This window comes from Cebus imitator, unplaced genomic scaffold (genome assembly GCF_001604975.1).
Source record: "Cebus imitator isolate Cc_AM_T3 unplaced genomic scaffold, Cebus_imitator-1.0 Scaffold165, whole genome shotgun sequence".
NCBI lineage: Eukaryota > Metazoa > Chordata > Mammalia > Primates > Cebidae > Cebus > Cebus imitator.
In genome coordinates this window covers 2625619-2650019 of record NW_016107480.1, presented here as the reverse complement: position 1 = coordinate 2650019, position 24401 = coordinate 2625619, and the positions used below count along the sequence as shown (strand labels likewise).

Here is a 24401-nt window from a genome sequence, read left to right as displayed (position 1 = left end):
TCTAGTCCGTAAGTATAGCTTCCAGTTTCCTTCTCACTCATTTGCTATCTGTGTGTGTGTATGTCTATATATATGTCTTTTCTTGGATTCGTCTATACCCCTATTCAGTATTATTTGTGATGATGCCATACCAATTGCAGTTTAGGATGACATAAGACTTGAAATGTAATGTTTTCTAAGTGCTATTTTTTGATAACACTTGCATTAAAAGTAATCATTTGCCTAATTTCTTAATAATGGGTGGGATATTAGAGGCAACTGCGTTTTGACTGTATAACAATATAAATTACTGTTCCCAAGAGGGTATGTTTAGTTACCTTCCAGTTGTGCTTTCCCATTAAATGATGCCAGGATCTGGGTTTCAGTCTCTAAGTGGTTTTTTCCAAAGTTTAATTTTAAAAGATTTAAGAAGCTTGCCTAACTTTGTAGATTTTGCCCTGTCCTGATATTCATTTAATTGGTTCTGCTAATGTAAGAGCCCTTTCAAATATGAAAAAATAAAGCAACAGAGAAAAGTTGATTATTTCTGTAATTGGATTTTTTCTTGAATAAAATGATTTCACCCGCTTTATCTTTCTGACTTAGGGGAGGGGTGGAGGATGAGCTTTCTTTTATACTGTAGTCAGAAGCAGACAGAGGAAGGTATAGCCTGTTCCAAGGTATCAGAATGGCGGATGGGTTTGGGTTGTAATTAATTACTGATGCTGAATATACTCTGGCCCCTACTTTCATTCTCAAATCTAAATTTCCACTGTGTGCAAAATAATTCCATCCAGGAAGAATTCTAATTACTTTAGTAATTATCATCTTATCTCTAAATGGAATTCAGACGTTTGCTGCAGTTTATGAATGTTAGAAATGTTTCATTTCCTTTTCACCTTGAATAACAGAAAAATACACATTACTGAATTCAGCTTCATTGAACCTTATAATTCATGTTACCATAGAAACAGGAAAACTCATATAAGAATTGTGTTAACAGTACCGTAGATAGTAAATACCTTCACTTCCACCAGCAGTATCATAAAATGATTTTAATAACAGATGTGTAAAAAGTCTGTGAAATTTAATATGGTTTCTTTTAAATACTATAACAATATTATCCAGTATGCTTACTTTTAATTTTTAAGGCAATATCTTTGGTCTTATGTAAGGCTTTGTGCTTATTCCAAAATATTTGCGATGGAATGAAAGCCTAGTGTTACAGGCTAGAAAACTTATTTAACATGGTATTTATTTGATTTTTAGTTAGTAGTGATGATTCATTTGATTTGTGCTTGAAGCCAGATGATATATTCTGGATTGATACCAGGCTTAGAAATGTAATGGATGACACTCAATTCTTTGGTGTCAACTCATCCTGTTGTCCCTCATCCTTTCATTTATTTATTTATTTTTTTTAGCTTATTTGACAACCACTTTTCTAAGTGTCAGAAAGAATTTTTCCATACACTTTCTCAATTTTTACCATAAACATTTATTAGTTGGGGTTTGTTGCCATTTTAAATTCTGATCTCTCAGAATATTCAGAAATTTACAGAGCTTAAGCAAACCATTTGCCATTTATTCATATATTTCTTCCTTTACTTATGTCATACATTTACCTAGTTTACTTTAAAAAGGTAAAATTTACCAAATTTAAACCGAATAACCCATCTGGATTTTTATTTTTGCTTATTAAAAGTTTTATTACTTTCAAAGAGAAGGAATGATTAAAGAACTAACTGCTACTAATATTTTTTTTCCTAGGGAGAGACCTTGAAAGGCTATCTTTGATTATAGATACTATGTATAATTAATATGTTAATTGTATGTTAGCATATAGATTTTGCCTAATATTGATTGTAGGAATTTTATTCTCGGTTGCTGTGCAATCCGGGGACCTCTGGAGTGGCACTTGGGCCCCGCTCAGCCACACCGGCATGCCCCAGCTTGCCTGTGTTATATTTTGTGCCTGTGTTTGGTGGTTCCAGAGCTCTTGTACCACGCCCAAGAAGAATGAAGATATAATGACATTGAAGAGTAAGGAGGGCAGAGAAGAAGTTTATTGAGCAATGTAACAGCGTTCAGCAAAGATGGGACACGGTTATGGTCCCCTACCCAAAGGTGGAAAGTCGCTTCCTTGTGGCTGGATCTGGGGCTTTGTAGGGACTCAGAATGGAGACTGCATGCTGACTGGTTTGTGAGTATGCAACAGAGGTTAAAGCGAAGACATCACTCAAAGATGGGCATGACAGTGCAGAAAACCAGTTAGGAAAGGGTAGGTATATGTAAAATAGGTGAAGGGTGGAGATCAGCCAGAGGAAAACGTGCCAAATGGGAAGACATGTTCTGAGTCCAGTCCAAGGATTTACATTTAACTTGTAGCTTGGCTTTCAGGCTTGAAACTCTCGTCAGCTTGGAGGTGGGGTTTCACTGGGGATCTGCCCCTATCTGCCTGTCACTTTAATATTTGAAAAAAATTTCTTCAAACAAGAAGGTTTAAACTTCCCTGTAAAGGCCAGAAATTTTATAGGTGTTCTACTGTGAAAAAGATCACACCTATTCATTTATAGGAATACCAGTATTTTTATTCAGTTTCCAGACAAATAGGGTCAAGGTTTTTCTGTGCCTTTTTATTATTAGTTTCTAATTTGTTGCTTTAACCTAATAGAATGTGAACACTGGCTAACTTGATGGTTCTGATCAGGGTCCTGTCAGGAAGAGAAACTGTGCTAATATTTCTAACAGGATACTTAATACAGGAAATTGGTTACATAGATGTCAGAAGACTGGAAAAGCAAAAAGTAGGGAGAGCTGGTAACCAGAGAGTACTAACCACAGAAAGCAGTTACTGCCACGATGGCTGGGGGGAACAAAAGGGAAGAGAGTGTCACTAGAAGCTCGGTGCACACACGGAAGGGTTGCTGCCTCAGGCGCAGAAAGGAACTACTTCCAGAGACACAGAAGCTTCTTCCAGACTGCTCCCTTCCAACCTCTGCCCAAGTCTCCTTTCCTAGCCCCGAACAGGAGGCCAACTGCCAAAGGAACCTGGGAAATGTAGTTTTTTAGCTTCTGGCTCTAGTATTACAGCACGGAATACGTGAATGTGAGACTCCAAGACAGTAGTAGTAAACTAGATTTCGCCTTTTCTGAAATAATGTAATGATTGGCAGAGTGGGGACTCATTTTACTTTAATAACTTTAATAGATTAAACTGTATGGAAATTTTTAACCTGACAGTTTTTATTCCCTCCCCTCCATAAAAGCAATATCTTATGGCTCAGCTTATAGGTTCAACTAAATCTACTACTGCAAAAATGATTATTTCAACTCAAATATCAAATGAACCATACCTCCTCTTTAAAAAAAAAAAAAAAAAATACGTGTGGGTGTGTGTGTAGGCCGGGGACCGTGGCTCACGCCTGTAATCCCAGCATTTTGGGAGGCTGAGGCAGGCAAATCATGAAGTAAAGAGATCGAGCCCATCCTGGCCAACATGGTGAAAACCTGTTTCTACTAAAAACACAAAAATTAGCTGGGCATGATGGCAGGTACCTGTAATCCCAGCTTCTCAGGAGGCTGAGGCAGCAGAATCGCTTGCTTCTCCTGTGAATGTGAGACAGGAGGCAGAGATTGCAGTGAGCTGGGATCGCACCACTGCACTCCAGCCTGGTGACAGAGCGAGACTCCATCTCAAAAAAAAAAAAAGTGTAATACACAGGCTGTGTCATTAGTCAAAGATTACTTACTGCCCTATATGATCCATTTTTCTTAATATTTTTTGATTAATCCAGAAGCATTCACAGAAATGTTTACTACTCTTACTTGGATCACAGAAATCTTTAAGAATCAGAAGTAAACTACCACTACTTCCCCCGGAAAAATACACATTCAATTTAGTGTACAATTTTAGGGGGCCCACAGATACCAACTAAATAAAACTTAACATTTTTTGACAAGGGGCAGTGTTGCCAAGGCACTTCATTTATTTTGCATTGCCTTAATTCTTATTCATCGTAAGCATGCCTACCTGAAATGTCATGCTGTACATACATAGCAGCCTCTCAGGAGTTTACAGTGGGAGACTGATTCTGAGTACTGAGGCAGTGAATGCCGTAGTTAGAGAGTGCGGGTGGATGGAGAGAGGGAGGGAGGGAGGGAGAGATGGAGGGAGGGATGGGTGGATGGACAGACGGGGGGATGGTAGGACAGATGAGTGGATGGACAGCAGTCAGATGTTTAGACATTGGGACAAACAAACTACCAAAGAGAATATTGAACAAAGAAAACTTCTTTTTAAGCCAGTTGCTTTCTGAGTAAAAACTTGTGTAACATTTTTTTTTAGTTTTCAACCTATATTGACCAGTTTTTAATTGTGCAATCACTTTTAACATAAACTTCTGGAAACAAACTACTGTAAATACCAGTGTAATTTCTTCATGAGATATTTTAGGACTTCTGTCAAGTTTTGCTACAGCCAGGATATTATTCATATCTAAAGCATTTCAGAATTTCTTACACTTCGTACGTAAACCACCTCACCAAATAGCAGTATCTTCCAATGTCAATTAATATTGTTTGTGATAAAGATAATCAAACTGATCATGTGTCTTTTGTGTTCTGGTGATATGCCTCTGTGATTTTCTATTACTTACCTGTGGCACCAGGTAACAGAAGAAACATGAGCAGAAATATGGGAAGTAAGTGTGGTAGAAGGGGAGGAACCCAGGTTCGGGGGAGCTGCTATAGATTGGTTCCTCGCTTCTACTGTCTCTTAGGAACACAAAAGCAAATGGACATTTGTGAAGCACCTACTGTGCACCAGCTGCTATTCTAAATGCTTTCTGTGCATTACTTCACTTGATCCTCACGATGACCGAGAAGTCATGTGTTGTTGGCCCCTTCTGTTATAAGAGGGACCCCAGATCAGAAGAATACCCTGTGGGTCTAAATTCTGATTTCTTTCTACTGAAACTTTTGCTGCTTTGTCTCTGAGCCATCTGTAAATAGGAATAATTACATCTACCTTTTTCTTAATGAGTGGTGATAATAATTAAAAAAAAAAAAAAAAGATAAAAATAAATTTAGTTGGGCTCTAACCACTTCAGTTTTAAGTTGCCTTTGTATTCCCCAGGTGATTATTGGAAAGAACACAGACCAGGTGAGAGGGTTTGGATTTGAATTCTGATTTCACCGGTTATAGTTTGGTGACCTTTCGTAAATCGCTTGACCTCTGTGGACCACAGTTACCTTCTTTTTAAAACACAATTCCAAGAATACAGGCAAGTTTTACTATATTACAGTGAATTAGTATATAAATAATTTATTAATACATTTTGGCCTGGTGTTTTGGCTCATGCCTGTAATCTTAGCACTTTAGGAGGCCAAGGCAGGAGGATCACTTGAGCTCAGGAGTTCCAGACAAGCTTGAGCAATGTTGTGAGATCTCATCTGAACAAAAATAAACAAACTTAGCCAGGTGTGGTGGTACACACCTATAGTCCTGGCTACTTTGTAATCCCAACTACTTGGGAGGCTGAAGATCATTTGCACCCAAGAGATAGAGGCTGCGCTGAGCCAAGATCACACTACTGTACCCCAACCTAGGTGACAGAGTGAGGCTGTGTCTCAAAAAAATAGTAATAAGTTTTGTTTTCTGTGAACATGTGATCAGCCAGTGCTTATGGTACATCAGTGCTATGAGCACATCAGTGACATGGTTAAGAGAAAGACTACCTTGGGTGGTTTTTAGAAGCTTCAGATCAGATGCTTCCTTTATTATGTATTGATTCTGTGATGGTGGAAAATTTACTGTACGTCTTTTCCTAATGGCATTTTCTCCCTTTCTCATGAAGCCTGGAATAGAATCTATCTTATGAGAAAGTTATATTAAACAAGATGAAGTTGTTAACATATTGCCTAACACTTAGTATTACATAATAAACGACAGTTGTTATCATCTCTCTAAAATGGTTACAATAATAAAGCTAATACATTTTAAGCACTATATGGGAAGCACCCTGCTGAGCAATTAGTACATCTATTACCTCATTAATCTTATCTATGAATACTTTTATTACATCTATTTTATGAAAGAAGAAATGGAAGCATCTAAGGCTAAATAGTTTGCCCAGGACTGTGCAGCTAGTTAGTCGTAGAACATCTTATGCAAGGAAGATGTTTCTCCCAGACAGTCATATTAAGAGAATAAGAATGAATGTCCAAGTCACACTAGACTTTGTCTTAGTCAGTATGAGAAAGTGGCATTTCAGCCCTCATCTAAAAGTTTCATTGCTTTTTCTGTTTTTAGAGCAGCTAATTTAAGAAATTTTAAATAAAATTGAGAATAAATTTAGAGATGCTGAAAAAAATCTGAAACTTATTTGAAGATGTTTAATTGTTTCTCCCTAAATTGTCTCTTTCAACATAAATAGAATGATTCCCTATTGTTATATGATGTTTTACTTGGGAAATAGATCCATGCTTTCCTTCAAGTCCTTCATGGTTTCATGTTCTGAACATAATTCCTTTATTTCTTGCCTTTTGTTACCTTTGTCATTTGTCCCAATTTTTTCATTTTTTCTTATTAGAGTTGGAGTCTAGCCACTGTCACCCAGGCTGGAGTGCAGTGGCACGATCATAGCTCACTGCAGCCTCAAACTTCTGGGCTCAAGTGACTCTCCCACCTCAGTTTCCAAAATAGCTGAGACTACAGGCACACACCACCACACCTGGCTAATTTAAATTTTAATTTTGTTGTTGTTTTTCTAGAAACAGGGTCTTGCTTTGTTGCTTAGGCTGGCCATGAACTCATGGCTTCATGTGATCCTCTTGCCTCGGCCTCCAAAAGTGCTGGGACAACAGGCATGAGCCACCACACCTGGTCCTTTGTCCACATTTAATTCTTTGACTACACACTGTCAAAGTTCAAGTATTAAGACTACTTGGCTGGGTACAGTTGGCTCATACCTGTAATCTCAGGACTTTGGGAGGCTGAGGCGGGAGTATCACTTGAGGCTCCAAATTCGAGATGACCTTGGGCAACAAAGCAAGACTTCGTCTCTTCAAAAAAAAAGAGAATATAATTGAGTCTCACATAGTAAGTGTTCAGTAAATCTTCTTGGAAGAGTATGTTATGGAAGATTCATGCTATCTTTCTGTCTTCAGAAAGGTTTTTTGTTGGTTTTTTTTTTGAAGTCTGCAGGTATAATTTAGAGAACACAGAATATTCAGTGTGTTTTGAAGGTTTTTAATAAATTATGCAGTTGTCCAACTGTTATCACAATTTAGTTTTAGAATGCTTTCGTGAAAAATGTCCTAATGTCCAATTGCAGTCTATCCTGTTTCTAGTCACAGTTCCAGGCAAGGCTGATCTGCTTGGTGTTTATTCTAAGTCATCTTCTAGATATCTCGTGTAAATGGAATGACAATAAGCCGTCCTTCGTGTCTTCCATTTACTTGAGAATGTTTTTCAGATTCATCCATGATGTTGCATGTATTAGTAGTTGACTGTTTTTTATTTGTAAGTAAATTTCCACATATGGGTATGCCACATTTTGTTACTCATTCAAAAACTGGTAGACATTTGGATTGTTACCATTTTGGGGCCATTATGAAGATTGCTACTGTGAAAATCCATGTACAGGTCTTTGTGTGAACTTACATTTTCATTTACCTTGGGTAGACACCTAGAGTGGAATTGCCGGGTCACAGTAAGTGTATGTTTAACATTTAAGAAAATGCTGGTCTGTTTTCCAAAGTGACTGAACCATTTAAATTTCCTACCTTCAACGCATAAGTACTTCAGTTTCTCTATGTGCATACTAATACCTGGTTGTTTGTTTGTTTGTTTTCAGTATTTTTGGTACAGCCATTCTACTGAATGTGTGGCATTTTACATGGTTTTTACTTGCATTTTTCTGACTAGTAAAAATGTTGAGCAAATTTTAACGTACTTATTAGCTATTCCTAAATCTTCTTTAGTCAAGTGTTAGTTAAATCTTTTGTCTGTTTCATCATTGTGTTGTTTGTTTTCCTGTTAGTGAGTCATAGAGTTCTCAACTTAGTTTGGATGCAAGTCTTTTTATTGGTTATATGATTTGCAAATATTCTTTTCCACTTTATGGCTTCTCTTCTCATTTTTTTAATGTTGTCTTTTGGGTAAGTTTAATTTCTCAGTGTATCTAATTTTCCTTTTATGGATTGTGCTTTCTGTGTTGGTACTATAGCTAGGAAATCTTTGCCTAACCTAAGGTCACAAAAATTTCCTACCATATTATCTTCTAGATGTTTAATAATTCTGCGTCTGACATTCGGACCATGATGCACATTGAAATCTTTTTGGGTATGATATAAGGTGGGTGGGTTAATAATTTATAGGGGTTTTTTGCATATGTGTCCAGTTGTTTCAATAGCGTTTATTGAAAACACTTTGTTTCTCACCCTCATGGAATTGCACTGGTAATTTTGTTGAAAACTAAATTAACCATATATGATAAATCAGCATATTTTTGGACTCTACGTTTTCCCATTGATGTATCCTTACACTGATATCACACTGTGTTGATTACTGCAGCCTTATAATTAGTCTTCAAAACAGGTTCATTTATTCCACCAGGTTTTTTTTTTTCCTTCAAAATTGTTCTGGATATTCCAAGTCATTTGTATTTCCATATAAATTTTAGGCACAGCCTGTCAGTTTCAGCAGAAATACTTGCTGTTATTTTGGTAAGAGTTGCATTGAACCTATAAATCAATTTGGAGAGGGTTGCCATCTTAACAATACTGAATTTTCTGATCCATGAAAATTACATAGTTTCCCATTTATTTAGATCTTCTTTAATTTCTCTCATCAAGTTTTAAGAAAATTTCTTTAAATTATCTCGGTTTTTGACATACAACTTCTCTTTCTCAAATGTATTCCCAAGTGGTTTTCATGCTTTTGTGAGTGGAATTGGAGTCTTGATTTCATTTTCAGATTGTTCATTACTAGTATAAAAAATGCAGTTGATTTTCATATATTGATCTTGTACCCTAAAGTTTTACTAAACTCACTTATTCTAGTAGGTTCATTAGATTCTTTAGATTTTCTACCTACCAGATCATGTTACCTGCAAAAAAAAAAAAAAAAAAAGCTCTTGCTTTTAAACATACACACCCTTAATTTCTATTCGTTGCTTTTTTGGACTGACTAGAACCTCCAATAATTTGTTGAGTTGAAGAAGTGAGAACAGAAATCTTTGCTTTATTATCAATCCTAATGGAAAAGGATTTTTAAAAATCATAAATGGGTGTTTGATTTGTCAACAGTTTTCTGAATCTCTTAAGATCGCTATGTAGTGTTTAGTTTGCCCTTTATTCTTTTTATATGGCACATTACATTAATTGCTACTCACATGTAAATCAACCTTGCATTTCTTGGATTAAAAATGTAGTCATGGCCAGGCATGGTGGATCACGAGGTCAGGAGTTCAAGACCAGCCTGGCCAAGATGGTGAAATGCTGTGTCTACCAAAAATACAAGACTTTGCCAGCATGGTGGCGGGTGTCTGCAATCCTAGCTACTCAGGAGGCTGAGGCAGAGAATTGCTCGAACCCGGGAGGCAGAGGTTGCAGTGAGCCAAAATTGCGCCACTGCATTCCAGCCTGGGTGACAGAGCAAGACTTCGTCTAAAAAAATAAAAGTGGTCATGATATATAATCATTTATTTAATTTTGCTGGGTTCAGTTTGCTAATAATTAAGAATTTTTGTCTCTTTGTTTATGAGGAATATCAGTCTATAGTTTAACCTCTTCCTCTGGTTTTCTTTTCGACTTTTTTTTTTCTTTTTAAAATCTTTTAAGTTCTGGGATACATGTACAGGATGTGCAGGTTTGTTACATAGGTAAAGGTGTGCTGTGGCGATTTACTGCATCCATCAACCCATCACCTAGGTATTAAGCCCAGCGTGCATTAGCTATTTTTCTTGATACTTTCCCCCACCCCAGTGGGCTTCAGTGTGTGTTGCCCTTCCTGTGTCTGTGTGTTCACATTGTTCAGCTCACACTTATAAGTGAGAACATGTGGTGTTTGGTTTTCTTTTCCTGCATTAGTTTGCTGAGGATAATGGCTTCTGGCGCCATCCATGTCCCTGTAAAGGACATGATCTCATTCCTTTTTATGACTGTATAGTACTCTGTGGTGTATATGTACCATATTTTCTTTATCCAGTCTATCATTGTTGGGCATTTGGGTTGATTCCAAGTCTTTGCCATAGTGAAAAGTGCTGCGATGAACATACATATGCATGTATCTTTATAATAGAATCATTTTCCTTTGGGTATGTACCCAGAAAGGGGGTTGCTGAGTCAAATGGTATTTCTGGTTCTAGGTCTTTGAGGAATTACCACACTGTCTTCTATAATGGTTGAACTAATTTACATTCCCACTAACAGTGTAAAAGCATTCCAATTTCTCCGCAGCCTCACCAGTATCTGTGGTTTCTTGACTTTTTAATAATCCCCATTCTGACTGGTGTGAGATAGTATCTCGTTGCAATTTTGATTTGCATTTCTCTAATGATCAGTGATGTTGAGTTTTGTTTTTTTTTTAATATGTTTGTTGGGCGAATGGAGTGTTTTTCCATTTGTTTGTTTCCTCTCTTATTTCCTTGAACAGTGGTTTGTAAATCTCCTTGAAGAAGTCCTTCACTTTCCTTGTTAGTTGTATTTCTAGGTATTTTATTCTCTTTGTGACGATTGTGAATGGGTATTCATTCATGATTTGGCTTTCTGCTTGTCTGTTGTTGGCATATAGGAATGCTTGTGATGTTTGCACATTGACTTTGTATCCTGAGACTTTACTGAAGTTGCTCATCAAGTTAAGGGGTTTTGGGGCTGAGATGATGGGGTTTTCTGGATATGTGATCATGTCATCTGCAAACACAGAAGTTTGACTTCCTCTCTTCCTATTCGAATGCACTTTATTTTTTTCTCTTTCCTGATTTTCCAGGCCAGAACTTCCCGTACTGTGTTGAATAAGAATGGTGAGAGATGGCATCCTTGTCTTTTGCCCATTTTCAAGGGGAATGCTTCCAGCTTTTGCCCATGTAGTACAATATTGGCTGTTGGTTTGTTTAAAATGGCCTTATTATTTTGAGGTCTGTTCCATCAATACCTAGTTTATTGAGAGTTTTTAACATGAAGGAAGGGATGTTGAAATCTATCAAAGGCCTTTATTCTGCATCTATTGAGAAAATCTTGTGGTTTTTGCCTCTATTTCTATTTATGTGATGAATCACATTTATTGATTTGCATATGTTGAACCAGCCTTGCATCCAGGGATGAAACTGACTTGATCGTGGTAGATAAGCTTTTTGATGTGCTGCTGGATTTGCTTTCCCAGTATTTTATTGAGGATTTTTGCATCGATGTTCATCAGGGATATTGGCTTGAAATGTTCTTGTCGTTGTTGTATCTTTGCCAGTTTTTAGTATCAGGATGATGCTGGCCTCATAAAATGAGTTAGGGAGGAGTTCTTCCTTTTCGGTTGGAATTGTTTCAGAAGAAATGGTGCCAGTTCCTTTTTGTACCTCTGGTAAAATTCAACTGTAAATCCATCTGGTCCTGGGCTTTTTTTGGTTAGTAGGCTATTTACTACTGCCTCAAATTTAGAACTCATTATTGATCTATTCAGGAATTCAACTTCTTCCTGGTTCACTCTTGGGAGATTGTCTGTGTCCTGGAATGTATACATTTCTTCTAGATTTTCTAGTTTATTTGCCTGGAGGTATTTATAGTATCCTCTGATGGTGGTTTGTATGTCTTTTTTGGTCAGTGGCAGTATCTGCTTTATCATTTTTTATTGTGTCTATTTGATGCTTCTCTCTTTTCTTCTTTGTCAGTCTAGCTAGTAGTTCATTTTATTTTTTTAAAAAAACAGCTTCTGGATTCGTTAATTTTTTTTTTAAGGGTTTTTCTCATCTCTTTCTCCTTCAGTTCCTCTCTGAGCTTGGTTATTTCTTGTCTTCTGCTAGTTTTGGGGTTTGTTTGCGCTTGTTTCTCTAGTTCTTTCAGTTGTGATGTTAAGATACTGATTTAAGATCTTTCTCGATTTTCGGTGTGGACATTTAGTGCTTTAAATTTTCCTCTTACACTGTGTTGGCTCATAGATTCTGGTGTGCTCTCTCTTGTTCTCATTAGTTTCAAAGAGCTTTTTAATTTCTACCTTAATTTCATTATTTACCCAGGAGTCATTCAGAGCAGGTTGTTAATTGCCATGTAGTTGTGTGGTTTTGAGTGAGTTTCTTAATCTTGTTCTAATTTTATTGTGCTGTGATCTCACAGACTGTTATGATTTCAGTCCTTTACATTTGCTGAAGAATGTTTTACTTCCAATTATGTGATAAATTTTAGATTAAGTGTCATGTGGTGCCAAGAAGAACATACATTCTGTTGTTTTTGTGTGGAGAGTTCTGTAGATATCTATGAGGTCCTCCTGATGCAGAGCTGAGTTCAAATCCTGTTTATCTTCCTTGATTTTCTGCCTCAATGATCTGTCTAATATTGACAGTAGGGTTTTAAAGTCTCCCACTGTTGTTGTAATAGATAAAAGAATATTCAGTTATCTCTTTGTAGGTCTCTAAGAACTTGTTTTATGAATCTGGGTGCCCCCATATTGGGTGCATATATATTTAGGATAATTAGCTTTTCTTGTTGAATTGAACCCTTTACCGTTAGTAATACCCTTCTTTGTCTTCTTTTATCTTTGTTGGTTTAAAGTCTGTTTTGTCAGAAACTAGGATTGCAGTCCTTGCTTTTTGCTGCTTTCCATTTGCTTGGTAAATTTTCCTCTATCCCTTTATTTTGAGACTATGTGTGCCACTGTATGTGAGATGGGTCTCTTGAATACAACACCATTAGGTCTTAACTCTTTATTCAGCTTGCCTTTCTGTGTCCTTTAATTGGGGCATTTAGCCCATTTACATTTAAGGTTAATATTGTTATGTTTGAATTTGATCCTGTCGTCATGATGCCAGCTAGTTATTTTGCAGACTGGTTTATGTAGTTGCTTCATTATGTCATTGGTCTTTGTACTTCAGTGTGTTTTCGTAGGAGCTGGTAGTGGTTTTCCCTTTCCATGTTTACTGCTTCCCTCAGGAGCTCTTGCAAGGCAGGCCTGGTGGTGACAAATTCCCTGACTTGGAGGTGTCACCAGTGGGGGCTACAGAACAGCAAGGATGGCTGCCTGCTCCTTCATCTGGGACCTCTTTTCCAGAGTGGCAGTGACCTGATGCCAGGGGGCATGCTCCTGTATAAAGCGTCTGGTGACCCCTGTTGTGGAGGGTCTCACCTAGTCAGGAGGCACAGAATCAGGGACCTGTTTAGTGAAGGACTCTGGCTGCCCATTTGTGGGGTGGGTTTGCTGTGCTGAAGGGAACCCCCATTGTCCAGAGTGCCCGGCCTCTTCAGAGCCAGCAGGCAGGAAAGACTAAGTCTGCTGAACCGTGGAGACGGTGGCTGCCCCTCCCCCCAGGAGTTTCATTACAGAGAGATCTCTCTGTAAACCCCTGGCTGGAGTTGCTGAAATTCCACAGGGAGGCCCCACCCCATGAGGAGGAATGGATCATGTCCCACCTGCTGAAGAAGCAGTCTGGCCACAATCTGCCACAGCCACTGTGCTGCCTTGTGGGCAATTCGTCCTGGTCCAAACTGCCCAGTCTCCCTGGCACCAGCAGGGAAAAACAGCAGACTGGGGCTGCAGTGATGGCACCCACCCTCACCCCTGGGAACTCAGTCGTCTTAGGCAGTCTCCAGCCTGCTGCTGCCAGCTGCACCCTGAGTGTCTGCCAAGCATCTGCACAGCTCTGTGCTTGGGACCCAAGACCCTGGCTCACAGGGGGACCTACTGATCCACGGGTTGCACAGATTCGTGGAAAAGGCATGGTTTCCTGGGTGGGGTAGCACAATCACTCACCACCTCCCTTGGCTATGGGTGAGAGCTCCCCTTGCCTTGTGCAGCTCCCAAGTGAGCCATTGCTCCACCCTGCTTTTTCTCACTCTCAGTGGGTTGCGCCAACCACCTAGTCAGTCCCAGTGAGAGAACCTGGATACCTCAGCTGAAGGTACAGGATTCACTTGCCCTTTTCATTCTTCTTGGTGGAAACCCTTAGGGCAGCTGCTTCTAGTTAGCCATCTTGGCCCCTCCCCCCTTTAAAAAATATTTTTATTTAAATAGCTTTTAGGGTACAAGTGGTTTCTGGTTACGTGGATGATCTGTGCAGGGTGGTCTGAGATTTTAGTGTGCCTTTCACCCAAGTAGTGAACATTGTACTGATATGTTGTTTCTTATCCCTCACCCCTGTCCGTTCTGAGTCTTCACAGTTCTTTATTCTATTCTGTCTGCCTTCTGTACCCATAACTTAGCTCCTACTTATTTATAAGTGAGAACATGACAGTATTTGCCTTCCTCTGGTTTTCATAACAGGGTAATGCTGGACTCTTAAATGAGTTTCTTTCTTGTCTATCTTTGAAATAGTTTCCATATGATTGATTTTATTATTCCTTAAGTGTTTGATAGAATTCACCATGAAACTATATAGGCTTGGGTGATTTTGTTTTGTGTTGTTTTGTTTTGGTGTCAAGATTTTAAATGACAAGTTTTTGTAGAAGATAAAAGATATACAGGTTTTTTATTTCTTCTTCAGTCCATTTTCATAATTTGTATCTTTCAAAGAATTTGCCCGTTTTATCTGAGTTGTGAGTTTACTGGCATAAGGCTCATAATATTCTCTTTGTATCCTTTTACATCTACAGTGATGTCCCCTCCTTCATGCCTAAAGCTGGTCATCTGTATCTTCTTTTCTCTTCTCAGCCTAGCTAGTACATTACTAATTGTATTGACTTTTTTTTAAAGATGCTTTTACTTTTATTAATTTTTCTTTATTTTCTATTTCATTAATTTCTTATTTTACCTTTCTTTCTTTCTTTGTCTACTTTTGATGTGATTTCTTCTCCTTGTTAGCTTCTTGAAGTGGAAGCTTAGATTTTTAAATTTATATCTAACACAGGAATTAAAATACATAAATTTTTCTCTAAGCACTGTTTTAGTTGCATATCATATATTTGGATGTGTTATGATTTCATTTTTAATCACTTGAAGATATGTTTCTCCTCTACCTACTTCATTTTTTCCTCCAAAAGTATTGAATATTGTCCTGAAATAAATCTCCACAGGATAAAATTATTTCTTTTAATCATGTGTTTTGTTTATGTCTGCTAATTTTGGCGAGTCTAGTCCTTTGCTGATGGTTTTTCTCTTTCTCTTTTGAGATAATTAGTATATGCATTCATCCTTTTTTCACATGGAGAATTTGAAGCTCATAATTTATTGATCTAAAGAATGAAGTAGAATTATTCTTTTCCATATTTTTGCCAGTGAAATACCAAATGACAAATAAAAAATCTTGATATGAATTAAGTACAGTATTTTAAGTCGTAGTTTAAATGTTTAAAGTGTGGAGTATGTACGTGTGTGTGTTTTTATTCAAGGTGAAATAATTAACTTTTAAAATATTTATGACTTTCTTAAATTCTAGCCTAGAGTCAACAAATAGTTTGCATGTTCCTTACATGTCCCCGATATATCTTTATAACTAATCATAGCACTGCTTCTGACAAGGTCAGATGCATAGTTGGAATCCTTCTTATTCCATTCTCAACCTATTTGGTAAACCATTTTTGCCAGTAAATATAGGACAGAAAAAATAATGTGCCAAAATTTTCCTGTTATTTAAGCTAAATGAACATTTTTATTTTCATCTTCCTTTCAGAATTATTTTCTAATACTAGTATGAAAACGTACATAAAGTTTCTAAAATTGAACAACATATTACTTAGTATTTATATACATTGCACTCACAGCTTAAATAAGTTTGTAGAAACGATTATTTTTAAAACCTTAGTATTTTGAAAATTCATGGCATCTCAAAAATAGCTTTTACCCAGAATTAGCATCTTAAATATTTGGATTAATATTCTGTTTTATACCCCTTATAATTTCCTCCTAGACACTTAAATCATATTCTAGTAATTTAGAATTTGTTCCACTTCAAACTTCTCTGATTTTCTCATACTGAAGAGAATTACTTACTAGGCAAATTAACAGTGTAAATGAGATTTCAGTTGGTTCACCTAAAGAGTCAAATTATTTTCAAGAATGTAAGTAGGATCATTTGCATATATAAAATTAATGTATAGATCAGCCTCATCTAACATTAAAGTGCAATCTCTACTTAAAAAAACATTTTATAAGCTCTCAGTTCATATTCTTATATACTTTGAAGCCAATTAAACTGCTTTTACTTTTCCATATTGACTAGTGTAAGTTACTAATTCACAGTGGCCTGGCTTCTCCCATGTTAACCGGCAACTTTCTGTTAACCTTGCCAAATACATCCATGCATCGAAAGTCCCTTTCCCTGACATTTATTATGACTTCTTTAAAGGTTTGTCTTTTCTCACTATGGCCCTGAAGGCCAAAGTAAGCACGTGTTACATAACACTGGGTTCAACCATAATGTACCAAGGATAGAGGGAAAATCACAAAGGTACTTTCCTGTGGGAATACCCCATAATCTAGTGCCAACCTGTTCTAATTCATAGCTGGGGACAATAACCTTTGTTGTTACAGCATTTCCCAGGCAGTTTCTAAGATTTATTTTTTAAAATTTTCTACGAGAGATGGACTATTCTCTGCTGTTATCTGCTGTGATCCATTACTTTTATTTTTAGTTGTAGACCTTTTGGATCAGAATTATTGAAAAGGCAAGTGTAAAAGTAGCTAGCCAAAAAGCTATTCCACATGCCTTAGTCTACAAAAATGGTCTTCTTATCTATAGCTTACATGTGAAAGCATACGGTTTTTGTGATTTTTCAAATGTAATTTTGATAATTACCTTTAAAGAAGAAAAATATGTTTATATCACAATAAAAATTAAAGTTTTATTTAAAGATACTGTTTTATTCTTCTGCATGAATATTGTCTCTTTTTCTATTTACCATCAAGGAGAAAAGTTACAGTCCTTGGAATTTATCTTACTAACTAAAGTTCAGCCAAATAAATAGCTAGGTGAGACCAAGTATAAATTAGGAACAAAATATTTTTAAAAATAGATTTGTGATGCTTCTTTCACGCAGGGTTTTAAGTAGAGTGTGAAGAAAATATGGAAAGCTGTTGTTTTTATGAAGCTATATTAGGAATATAATAATTTGGCTGTCCTCATTGGTATATCCCTTGTTCTCTCTTATGTCCCCAAATATGTCGTATATCTTAATTTGATAAAGTGTTTTTATTCTTTCATGTGGAACTATTTTTTGATTATCTTTTTGTTTGTGTTTTGAGACGAGGTCCTGCTCTGTTGCCCAGGCTGGAGTGCAATCACTTGATCTCAGCTCACTGCAAGCTCTGCCTGCCGAGTTCAAGTGATTCTCCTGCCTCAGCCTCCCAAGTAGCTGGGATTACAAGCACCTGCCACCACGCCCAGCTAATTTATGTATTTTCAGTAGAGACGGGGTTTCAACATGCTGGCCAGGCTGGTCTCGAACTCCTGACCTCAGGTGATCCACCCACTTTGGCCTCCCAAACTACTAGGATTACAGGCATGAGCCACAGCATCTGGCCACAACTATTTAAGTGATAGGAAATTTGATATCCTATGATTTGACATTTGGAACTATTTTCTCTGTTGTTTATGGATTCAGAGTAATGCTGGATTTTTAAATAAGTTAATGTAATTCTGGTGGGTTTTTTTTTTGTTTTTTTTTGTTTTTTGTTTTTTGTTTTTGCTATTAAGTAGAACAATATGCCGTATTTATGGAGGCACTAAGTGGCCATAAAGAAATGACTTCCAAGATGCCAGCATTTTGGCCTATTAAAAACAAAGGCAACTTGCTACCTAATCACGTGGTGATAAAAAGGTTTTAGTGCTTTGCTCTTAAATACGAAAGGATAGCAAGAATTGTTCTTTATTGGTGGAAAGTCTCAACCATGAATGAGAGAAACCAAAAGACATAAGTGCAGCCAGCAGAAGAATAATTTAAAAAACCTTTTATTGACGTCCTCAGATAAATAAGAAAAGGTGTTTCAGCCCTAAACAGGATACTGTGAAAAGGAAAATTAGATAATTCGAAAGAGCTCTGAGAAATGTAAACAATAATATTGAAATAATTTTTTTTGCAATAAAAGATTTGGAAGGTATGCTGAAGTAAATTTTCCAGAAAATAAAAGGGTAGAGTTAAGAGAGAGAAAAACCTAAAAGGTTTTACCCAGTGGTTTCAACTTTCTAAAAGACAGGATTCCCTGAGAGAAAAATTATTAAAGAAATAATATTAGAAAACTTCCTCAACCCAAAGCCCATGAGTCTTTGGACTGTACCTTGTACAAAGATTTTACGACCCAATCCAAGGCATATTATCGTGAAATTAAAAACTTTGAGCATAAAGTTAATATCCTAAAAGCTTTTAAAAAGAAAATGGTGTGAGCACATTTAAAAAGTATGCATCCAAGTTAATCTGGACATCCCATTAGCAATTTTTTCAGCTTAAAGAGGAACAATGCAAAATTTTTATGAATAATACTTTTTAACTTGGAGTGCTACACACAACCAAATGTTGGTCAGTTGTGTGGCCTAAAACCAGGCATGCTAAGACAACCAACTTTCCCTGGTATCTTTCTGATGAAGCTCCTGAAAGAAAGCACACTCCTGCAGAAAGAGCGAGTTGATTAAGAATTAAGAAGACATGGGATCGGGGGGAAAAGATTATTGAAAAAAGGATACCAAGGAGCAACATTCAAGGATGATAGCCAGTTCACTATAAAAGCAACACACACCCAAAAGGAATGGCATTTCCAGAAAAAGAAAAGGGGGCTGGTACATTACATAATACATCGAAGGTTTAGAAACAGTATTGGTTTTTGATAGGTCTCGTGGAGCTTCTAGAAAACAGCATAGGTACATAGAACATTAAGCTAATTTTTTTTTTAAGAAGAAGCAATTATTAACTCTAGGAGAAATTACATCTTGTGGAAAAACAAAACTGAATAGTATACCAGTTGGCTCTACAATGAATGTTATCTTTGCATTTGCACCAATGGAAGTACTGTGCTACTGATTTAACTCGGAGTTGTTCCAGTCCCCTTTGGGAGGGTGGGGATGGAGTAGTTTAAGAGTTAAAGCCTCATTTACCATAATAGAGAAGTCAGTAACCTATTGCCTAAAAATTAGTAAATCTAGAAATGGAAGCATTAGCATCTATTTTTAAATATAGAAGAAAGAACAAAGAACCATTTAAAAGATTTTAAAATGGGTTGATCTGAGAATGTCAGGCAGCCACTGTTTTTCATTTTAAACTTTTGGTATTTAGCACTCTTTAAAACTATTTGCATGTGTGCCTTTTATAAAAATAAATTTTAATTACCAAAAAAATGGTATTTAAAATGTCAGGGAAATAGAATAATTATGGCTTGTAGTCAAGTTTTTGCATTTTTGTCTTGTTATTTTCTAGAGTTCCTGGAATAACTATTGCTACAGATATTATCTGTGGTTTCCCTGGAGAAACAGATCAGGATTTTCAAGAAACAGTGAAACTCGTTGAAGAATACAAATTCCCAAGCCTCTTTATTAACCAGTTTTACCCGCGACCAGGAACTCCTGCTGCAAAAATAGAACAAGTCCCAGCACAAGTGGTAAGATCTTTTTCTTGTAAGGTATTGTGGTTTTTTTTGCCAGTAGCTATAAAAATGCAGCTGTGTTGCCCACCTTCACACAACTTGCTCATGTTATCGCCCTTAAATCACAAAATATGAAAAAAAAAATTACAAAATGTGGAGAGATTTCCAAGTTGGGGTCAGGGGCAGGGGGCCATCGATGAGTTAAATGGCCTTAGGCAGCTCAAATATAATCACCTTTTCTTCTTTTGAACAGTAAAATTCAGATAACTTGGGGAAAAAAAATTAATTAGCATCTGGTCTAGCATTTACCTGTGTGTATGAGTTTTGGATGTTTCAAAATAAGGCAATATTTAAATCTTTGTGAGTAAAAGAGGCTTTATTTTTACCCCACTTTTCATAATTTGTTGTTATTGATTGGGAGCGCCCTAGTTTTCCTCCTTTTCTGTTGGATGGATTTGATGCTGTCTTTCTGCATATTTTTTTACAGTTTTTTTCACAAAAAATTTCAATTTAATTTTATCCTTTCATGTTCACAGATAAAGTAAATAAGATGACTCATAATGAATGTGATTAAGTTTGAAATCAAGTAAAGGCTGTTTCCCAGAATGCCCCAGAAATTAAAGGTCTCAAAACAAATATTTACTTTCTAGATTCATTGGGTGAATATGGGCTAATGTAAAATAATCCTGAAGAGGAAGTAGAAATTTAAGTGAAAATTTTCTACTTTGTTTCAAATAACTATTAGGTTGGTGCAAAAGTCATGGCAGTTTTTGCTATTAAAAGTAGTTAACGAAATTACTTTTGTACCAACCTAAATTTTTTAAAATTGTGCCCTATCATTAATTTGCCTCAAATGTTTTTGTGAATAAATATGCAAATAAATGACCCAGACCTTGTTACTGTTTTTCTATTATACCATATGTGAATATAAACACAACATATATATTTCTGCTTTCAACATTTGGTGGAAAAGTACATGTACATTAAATTCTGTTTTTCCCAACATCGAAAGTGAATATCATAAATCCAAATGAATAGCATTCGTTGTTTTCCCAATATTTTCCTCATGTTAATTTTACAACTTCCTGTGTATATAAGGTTAAGAATATTTTGCAGGTAGACCATTTAATTTTCTTTCTAATTTAATTGACGAAAAAAGCAGATTATAGCACCACAGATCATTAATTTCCCACAAACATAAAAAGATGCCAAATTAATTCATTTTCTTTTATATCACAAGTATATATTATTGAGGTATAGCTTACATACAGCAAAAGGCACTCCTTCTGGTATACATTTCTGTGACTTTTGTCAAATGCATACAGTAGTGCAACATACTCTATCACAATCAAGATACAGAACAATTCCATCAGCCCTCTCAAAATTTCTTCTTACCCTTTTGTTTTGTTTTATTTTGTTTGGTTTTCAGACAAGGTATTGCTCTGTCGCCCAGGCTGGAGTGCAGCAATGCAGTCTTGGCTTACTGCAGCCTCAACCTCCTGGGCTCAAGTGATACTTCCACCTCAGCATCTCCAGTAGCTGGGACTACATGTGTGTGCCACCACAACCAGCTAATTTTGTTTTTTAGTTTTCATAGAGACAGGGTCCCACTATGTTGCCCAGATTGGTCTTGAACTCCTGGACTCAAGCAATCCTCCCATGTAGCCTCCCAAAGTGCCAGGATTACAGGCGTGAGCCACTGCACCCAGCCAATCCTTCTTACCCTTTTTTACAATCATCTTCTTCCTCCATCCCCACCCTACTCCTGACAACTACTGTTCTATTTTCTGTTCTCATAGTTCAATCTACTCATTTTTTAAACTTTACTTCTTCTTCACTGAAAAAGCTTTTGTACTTTATCTCCAGAAAAGTATATGGCTGTGCATTTTCGTAAAGTGAATACTTACAACTACCAGTCAGATCAAGAAACTGAACGTCACCAACTACCACACAGATCCCTGTCATGTCCTCCATTTACTGTCCTGTCCCCTTGCCCAAAGGAAACCACCATGCCTTATTCTGACACCACACAATAGTTTTACCTATTTTTATACTGGATATAAATGTAAGAATTTATGTTTGAGTGCTTGGTTTTGGGGTTTTGGGGTGTTTGTTTGTTTTTACTTAACATTATATTGTTAAACTAAATCTGTTTTTAAAGTATTTGTAGTTCATTCATTGTTATTGCCAGGCAGCCTGTGTGTGTGTGTGTGTGTGCGTGTGCGTGTGTGTGTGTGTGTGTGTTTGTATCACAGTTTATTCATCCTGTTGTTAAAGGGGAATTGGGTATTTTCAAAATCCTAATATTAGTGTTGCAATGAATACGGCTATCAGCATTCTTCTTGGTTTTTTTTATTTTCTTCCACTTCTGTGTAGACTTTTCCACTGGGAACTTTAACTAGGAGTATAATTGCTGAGTCATAGGAAATGAAATTGATCTGCTTTACTAGATACTGCCAAATAGTTTCCCCAAATGGTTGAATAAATTTGCACTCCCAACAGCAATGCATAAAAATGCTGGAAGCTCCATATTCTTGCGAGCCCTTGGCATTGTTACATTTTTAATGTTAGCCATTCTGGTGGGAATATAACCTAATTTTAATTGTAGTTTTATATTTTCCTATTAACTGGCCATCTTGAGTATATTTTATATGTTTATTGGCTATTTGGGTGTCTTTTTTCATGAATTATCTGTTCGAATCTCTTGCCCACCTACCTATTGGTTTACCAGTTTGATTTATACCCCACCCTTATGCCTGATTGATTTATACCCCACCCTTATGCCCGATTTATAGGAGTTATTTACGTATTCTGGGTACAAATTTGGGTAGTTGATAGTTACGTAAATATCTTCTCCATTCTGTAACCCACCTTTTCTCTTCATGGTGCCTTTTGAAGAAGAGACATTCTTCATTTAATGTAGAATTTATCAGTATTTTTTTTTTAATATTAGTGCTTTTTGTGTCCTCTTAAGAAATGTTTACCTTCTCTGCACTGTCATAAAGATACCCCTCAGTGTACTGTTAAGAAATTTTATCATTTTTCCTTTACCTTTAAATCTACAGTCCAAATGGAATTTATTTTTATTTAAGATATGAAGTGTGTTTTGTTTTTTTACCCCTGAAGCTATCCATTTGAGTCAGGGCAGTTTATTGAAAATACCATTTTTGCCTCACTTGCCTGCCTGGTCACCTTTATCATAAATCACATACATGTACATGTGTGGGCCTGTCCTAGGTGTCTATTCGTCTGTTCTCTTCCTTTGGTCTGTCAGTCTTTCCACCCATACACAGGTTAACTACCATAGCTTTATAATAAGTCTTGATATTGGCAATGTAAGTATTTCACCATTGCTTTTTTCTTGAAATTACCCTAACTATTCTTGTTCCTTTGCTTTTGTAAATTTGTCAAGTTTTACCAAAAATCCTGCTGGAGTTTTAATTAAGATCATATTGATTTTATAGGTCATTTTGGGGAAATTGCTGTTCTTATAATACCAAGTTTCTGTCCTTAAATGAAGTGTATGTCTTCATTTATTTTGATCTTCTCTAGGTTCTGTCAATAATGTTTTATAATTCTCTGTCTGTAAGTCTTACATAACATTTTATTAAATGTGTTTCTATTGATATTATTGAAATGATTTTCATTTTTGTTGCTACTAGAAGTAAAGTTGATTTACATATACATATATTTATTTTATCCAACTAATTCATTTATTCTAATTGTGTTTCTGTAGGTTTTTTGTTTTTTGTTTTTAGATTTTCTTAGTATACAATTTGTCATCTGATAGTCATAGTTTTAAATTTTCCATTCCAATTCTTATGACTTTTCTTATCTTATTGTACTGGCAAGAATGTTGAGTACACTGAGTAGAGCTGGGCATGTTTCTTTTCTCAAACTCAAGGGGATAGTATTCAGAATGTTACCGTTAAGTGTAAAAGGTAGCTGAAGTTTTGGAATTAGTAAAGTTCCTTTCTATTCCTAATTTTCCGTGTGTGTGTGTGTGTGTGTGTGTGTGTGTGTGTGTGTGTGTGTGTTAATCATGAATAGAGTTGAACTTTATCATATGCCTTTTTGTCTATTGACGTAATACGATTTTTTTTGTTTTAAATCTGTTAGTATTATGATCCACATTGAATGGTTTTCAAATATTAAATCAACCTTGCATTCCTGGGATAAACTTTACTTGGTTGCGATATATTGCTATTGATAAACTCTTTCTGTTGTTCTGCTAGTATTTCATGAATACTGCTTTTTTGTTCATGGAAGACATTAATCTGTAGTTTTCTTGTAGTGTCTTCTTAATTTTGTTATCAGAGTAGCATTGACCTCATAGAATTAGTTGAGAAGTCTTCCTTTCTCTACATTTTTCTGGAAGAGTTTGTATAGAAGTAAATTATTTCTTTTTAAAATATTAGATAGAATTGCCCAATGTGATATGCAGAATCCAAGTTGTGCCTCCCAAATTTTCTGATCACCCTCATGCCAGGGTACATACCCTACATAATCTCTGGGACTGTGAATTTGATATTTGCTATACTCTCAGATCGTTTGGGTCCACTTTGTGTAGTTATCTTTCCCTTTTCATGAAAGATAGCATATGTGTACAGCTGAGTAACTTTCTCCGCCCGATCATGCCATGAGAATGTTAAGAATCCTACAGTCTCTTTTTATTTTGTACTGTCTCTGTCCTTTTTAGTCTACACTGCCA

General features: G+C 36.4%; 1 protein-coding gene across 6 annotated transcripts in view; it reads left to right on the top strand.

Annotated features, from left to right (window-relative positions):
• CDKAL1 (CDK5 regulatory subunit associated protein 1 like 1) overlaps positions 1 to 24401 on the top strand; it is a 717953-nt gene that overhangs the window by 528723 nt on the left and 164829 nt on the right. For all 6 annotated transcript variants that reach the window (XM_017544096.2, XM_017544095.2, XM_037744111.1 and 3 more), the window contains one exon: positions 19525 to 19705. In XM_017544096.2, coding sequence (XP_017399585.1) covers positions 19525 to 19705 — 181 coding nt within the window. The remainder of the gene's footprint in view (positions 1 to 19524; positions 19706 to 24401) is intronic.